At 45.0% G+C, this 6,000-nt stretch overlaps 1 protein-coding gene across 1 annotated transcript in view; it reads right to left on the bottom strand.

Moving 5' to 3' along the window:
- ndst2a (N-deacetylase/N-sulfotransferase (heparan glucosaminyl) 2a) overlaps positions 1-6,000 on the bottom strand; it is a 109,607-nt gene that overhangs the window by 50,486 nt on the left and 53,121 nt on the right. The window contains exon 3 of the mRNA XM_043679076.1: positions 5,257-5,411. Coding sequence (XP_043535011.1) covers positions 5,257-5,411 — 155 coding nt within the window. The remainder of the gene's footprint in view (positions 1-5,256; positions 5,412-6,000) is intronic.

Below are 6,000 nucleotides of genomic sequence, written 5' to 3'. Positions count from 1 at the left end.
CCTGAAGAAGGGCTTATGCCCGAAACGTCGATTCTCCTGTTCCCTGGATGCTGCCTGACCTGCTGCGCTTTTCCAGCAACACATTTTCAGCTGATCTCCAGCATCTGCAGACCTCACTTTCTCCTCATACATTTCCATTGTACTCCATCAGAGCCGCTCAGATAAATTCCCATTACGCTGGCCTACCCGAACCGCTGAAGACAAATCACACACCGTGCCACAGAGCGTGCAGTGATTTCAACTCCCCAGCATGAATAAAACATAAGCTGTTCACAGTGGAATGGGCAGACAGCGGGGATTTAGGGCATAGGAGGCTACAACTTAAAAGGCTGTTGAACACATCTGCCATTGACAAGGAACGTCTTGAGCTGCTTTCTGTCCTGACCTCTTTCGCGAAGCATCAGCAGTGCTTGCTAGGATGAAAGGATTCAGTGGCAGTATGTACAAATCAGGTCTTAAGTGGAGTTAAGTCGCCCATCTCAGAGTTTAGGAACACCTCCTCATAATGTTGGGCCAATGGAAACTATTGATGTTTAATTCCGTCTAATTGTGTGGAGTCTACAAAAACAGGCAAGATAATAACGCAGAGGATTCCTTGAGGGGAAATGGGTTATATCCCTGCCTCCGAGCCAGAAGTTCTCAGTTCAATACTCAAACCAGGTGGTCATGACCAAGCAATTTCCCAGCACAGCTAAAAAGGCGGTGTTTCAAATTTCTTCCCCACAGAAATGGCACGGAGACAGAATACAACAGATTTCTGGTTAACCATGTGACAAAAAGGAAGTTGGACTCTCTACAGTCACCATCCACAGTTCCAGATTGCAATACAGATGTCAAAGTGCATTTACATTGGGAATGAACTGCAGCACACTGTACAAATACTCTTGCCAGATATGATGCAACTGTCAGTCTTATTAGAATTTGATTTGAGGCTGTGCATTCCCCCGAGGTTTACTGAGCAACAGTTCGCCCTGAAGTTTTGTTCGGATAACGGACATTCTGCAGGACCTTACTCATTCTGTGAATGAAGAAAGGACTAACTAGGATGGAGATTTCTGCCCAATTTAGCCTGAAACCCAAACATCACTTTCTTGGAATCACACTGGAATGACAGCCTGGGAATACTGAAGACTTCCATCCAAAATTCCACATTAATTGTTTAAAAGTGGGTTCACAAGAATTCTTTGGATTCATACATCAAGACAGATGTAATAAAATATGACAAGGGGGCTGATCATATGATATTTAACAGTGAAGCATGAAAGGCGATATTACAACCGTTTGGTTAAAGGTTGGTCAGAGGTAGGTTTTCAGGATTGTCTCAGGGGAAGGGAAGCAGAGAGGTGTTGGCAGGAGATTCAATGGAGCAAAGTCCAGCAGGCACTATCTGCATGGGCACCAGTGGCTCAGCAATGAAGACTGTGAATGCACAAAGGCCAGAGCTCAGAAGGGTTGGGGTGGTTACAGAGGTGTGGAGGGAGATGGAGCGATTGAAAACTAAAGGATGTGAATTGTGAAATGGAAGGCATTGCCTGTCCAGGAGTTAGCACAGGTCAGTGGGTACAGAAGGAGACACAGAGATTTCCCAAATATCCACAGTGGGCGATCAGGCTCTCTACAAGAATATAACACTATAAGGACCTCAGAGGTTTTGGTCTCCAGATATTAATTACAGCATAAAGTCTTTGGCAGTTAGTACCTGTGAACAAGTATTCTTTCAGCTGTTATAGAGTCATAGAAATGTACAGCTCGGTCCAACCCAATCTAGTCCCACCTGCCAGTACCCGGCCCATATCCCTCCAAACCCTTCCTATTCATATACCCATCCAGATGCCTTTTAAATGTTGCAATTGCACCAGCCTCCACCACTTCCTCTGGCAGCTCATTCCATACACGTACCACCCACTGTGTGAAAAAGTTGCCCCTGAGGTCTCTTTTGTATCTCTCCCCTCTCATCCTAAACCTATGCCCTCTAGTTCTGGATTACCCCACCTCAGGGTAGAGACTTTCTCTATTTATCGTATCTATGCCCCTCATGGTTTTATAAACCTCTATCAAACACTTTTTGCATAGTGCATGCAGTTCTGGTCTCCTTCCTATCGGAAAGATGTTGTGAAACTTGAAAGAGTTCAGAAAAGATTTACAAGGATGTTACCAGGGTTGGAGGATTTGAGGGACTGAATAGGCTGGGCTGTTTTCCCTGGAGCGTTGGAGGTTGAGGGGTGACCTTATAGAGGTTTATAAAATCATGAGGGGCATGGAGACGATAAATAGACAATTTTCCTGGGGTGGGTAAGTCCAGAACTAGAGGGCATAGCTTTCGGTTGAGAGGGAAAAGTTTGAAAAGGGATTGAAGGAGCAACGTTTTCACACAGAGAGTGGTGCGTATATGGAATGATCTGCCAGAGGAAGTGGTGGAGGCTGGTACAATTGCAACATTTAAAAGGCATCTGGATGGGGATATGAATAGGAAGGGTTTGGAGGGATATGGGCCCAAGTGCTGGCAAATGGGACTAGATTAGGTTGGGATATCTGATCGACATGCATGAGTTGGACTGAAGGGTTTGTTTCTGTGCTGTACATCTCTATGACTCCACAGTTACTGTTTCTCTTTCTGAAGTTGTTGGGGTCAAAAGAGAGAAAATTTCTCCAGTGGGTGAGAGCACAACATGGAATGCAACCTTCAAATCAGAGCAAGGCTGTTCTGGGTTAATGTCAGGGAACACATTCTCATACAGAAGCCATAGGAAATCTGCAAACACTCTCCCTCACAAACTTCTTGAGGCTTCAAAATGGAGATTAGATTTCTGTAAAACAAGTTTTTGTTTAATTTGTTCAAGGCAATGGAAGAGTTGCTGGTGATTTCATATCCCGAACAGCCCTCGAGGTGAAGATGGTGAGGCACTGCAGTGCAGGTGCTGTCAGGAGGATGATCCAGCATCCTGACCCAGCGTCTAGCCTTGGAACCAAGACGGGAGAATGGAGTTAAGGTATAGGTCAGCCATGGATCTAACTGAATGGCAGAACACCCCTGAGGGGTTGAATAGTCTCCGTATGTTTTTCATGGCGATATGTTGCTCAAGATGCCTGGAATTTTGCTGGAGAAAGTGAGGACTGCAGATGTTGGAGATCAGAGTTGAAAAGTGAGCTGCTGGAAAAGCACAGCTGGTCAGGCAGCATCCGAGGAGCAGGAGAGTTGACGTTTCTGACATTAGCCCATTTCTGATCAAGGGCTATGCCCAAAACATCGACTCTCCTGCTCCTTGGATGCTGCCTGACCGGTTGTGCTTTTCCAGCAGCTCACTTTTCGGCTTTGGAATTGCAGTGGAGGCAGGTTGAACTGAAGCATTCAAGGGGTCATTGAGGGATTAGTTGGATTGCAATGGTGTGCATGGATATCGGGAAAATGTAGGAGACTGGCATCAGGTAATGGACAGATTGCAGGCTGGATGGCCTCCTGCACAGTTCCAATTCAGAGATTCTATGAGGCGATGTTTCGATGGACCGGCTTTAAGGACTACAGCATCTTCTCACTTTAAGCATCAGGTCTCAAAACACTCTTCAGGTTACTTTCAATTCACGTGCACAGTAAAACTATTTCTGCACAGATGCTGGAGACTAGAGTTGACAGTATGGTGCTGGAAAAGCACAGCAGGTCAGGCAGCATCTGAGGAGCAGAGAATCGATGTTTTGGACATAGGCCCTTCATCAGACTAGCAATATGCCTGCAGGGTGCCCCGTGGTCCTCTTGAACCGCAGTGAGGTTCCAGAAGAGTCAACCAAATGATGCCTTCAGTTATGCAGAGAACGTAGAGACATTAGGGATGCTATCCCTGGGAGCAGAAAAGGTTGAAAGGAGTTTCATTCAAAATCCTGAAGGGGTTTTAATTGTGTAAAAAATGGGAACATGTCTCCTCTGAGAGAAGGGGAAATCACCAAAAATAGCAAGTTTTAAGAAGGTTGGCAAAAGGACAAGGAGACAAACTGAGGTAAGTTTATTTTTAACACAGGATGCAAACAATGATCTGGATTGCGTTTCCTGTAAGGGCAGTGGAAGCAGATTCAATAGTAATGTTCAAAAAGGAAGTGGAGGAAAACCTGATTGGACCAGAGTTGCAGTAATAAGGGAAAAGGACAATGATGTGGGTCTAACTGGATAACTTTACCAAAGAGCCCTGACAGACAAATGGCACTCACCATTCAGTGATTAGCCACAGAGGTGTACAGCACAGAGAAAGGCCATTTGGCCCATCAAGTCTGTGCCGGTCAAAAACAAAGCACCTAACTCTTCAAATTCTAACTTCCAGCACTCGACCCATGGCCTGGCATGTCTTGGTATTGCAAGTGCATATCTAAGTGCTTTTTAAACGTTACAAAGGTTTCTGCCCCGACCAGCCTTACACGCAGTGAGTTCCAGATTCTATGATTTTAAGTACCATTTATACTAGAATAATAGTCAAACTCAAGTAAAAGTCAACCCCCTGATTTTGGCCAAATAACCTGGAATGTTTCACATATCCTGCGTAAAAGTTAACCCTAGCTCTTCAGATAACAGATAGACATTTATGAGTCAGTGTGCTGGCTGTCACATCTCACTCCAGTATTCCAGCCTGCCAGTTATTCCGCTCTGCTCCCAGTCTTCCAGTCCACTGGCTGTTGTGTCCCGCGCCAGGTTTTCAGAATCACCATAATTCATTTTTTTCATTTGTTGAGAGATCAGTTGGGTTTCTGCTAATTATATGGTATTAATTTGATGGGCATGAATTTCAGCACCTCAGAACTAGCATCCATGTAATAGGCGACCCCATAAATTTAACCTTAAAAAGTAGTCTGGTCTCCTTCCTATCGGAAGGATGTTGTGAAACTTGAAGAGGTTCAGAAAAGATTTACAAGGATTTTGCCAGGGTTGGAGGATTTGAGCTATAGCATTTGGATGGGTATATGAATAGGAAGGGTTTGGAGGGATATGAGCAGGGTGCTGGCAGGTGGGACTAGATTGGGTTGGGATATCTGGTTGGCATGGATGGGTTGGACCGAAGGGTCTGTTCCCATGTTCCCATGCTGTACATCTCTATGACTCTAGTCAAAAAAATCCGACTATTACTCGAGTATATACAGGCGTTTTTTGTTGAGTTGATCACTCTGAGTTAAATATGGGGCAGGTTCTGGGATTCCAGTGATCTGTCGAACAGGCTGGATTCACAAAGTCTTCACTGCATGCTCCAGAAGGGAATATAAATCCAAGCTGGGACCTACCAATGCAAACTGCTTGTTCAGCTTCATCTGCTCAGCTAAAACTGTCTCGTTGTGAAACAGATGCGGTTGCATGTGACTCCACATATGGGGGAACCACCAGAACTCCTTCCTGTGTTTCAGCAACATGTCATCCCCTTCATCTTCCTCATTGGCCCCTGCAAGAAAATAGAGGAGACGGCAGAGTTTTAGCAGTAAGCACGAAAACAGCTTAAAATAAAACCCCCAAAGGATGCTGGAAATCAGAAACAAAAACAGAAGTTGCTAGAAAAGCTCAGCAGGTCTGGAAGCACCTGTGAAGAGAAATCAGAACTATTGGGGTCCAGCAGACAGTTTCCCCAACGCCCCTACAATCTCCGAAGTGAGTGGGCAAGGGATTCCTGAACAGCACTGGCAGATCCAAAAAGAAAACTTGAGTTCGGAAATAAAAACAAAATAAAATGCTGGAGAAATTCAGCAGGTCTGGCAGCATCCGTGGAGGGAGGAACAGAGTTCATGCTTATCCAGGTAGCTATTTTTCAGAACACCCTGGGACAAATCTAAAGCCATGCATTGTATTTAGTTAGAGCCTGATAGAAACAGACTGCTAAACAAGATTCTTAAAGGACTTGACCAAAGTAGATAGAGAGAGAGGTTGTTCCCCCTTGTGGGAGAGTCTAGGACTGAAGGGCATAATCTCCGAATAGGGGACAGTATACTTAAATCAGAGATGAGAAGGAATTTCTTTTCTCAGAGGGCCATGAATCT

Source organism: Chiloscyllium plagiosum, chromosome 38 (assembly GCF_004010195.1).
Source record: "Chiloscyllium plagiosum isolate BGI_BamShark_2017 chromosome 38, ASM401019v2, whole genome shotgun sequence".
NCBI classification, from domain to species: Eukaryota; Metazoa; Chordata; class Chondrichthyes; order Orectolobiformes; family Hemiscylliidae; genus Chiloscyllium; species Chiloscyllium plagiosum.
This window is presented reverse-complemented; position numbering and strand designations above follow the sequence as displayed.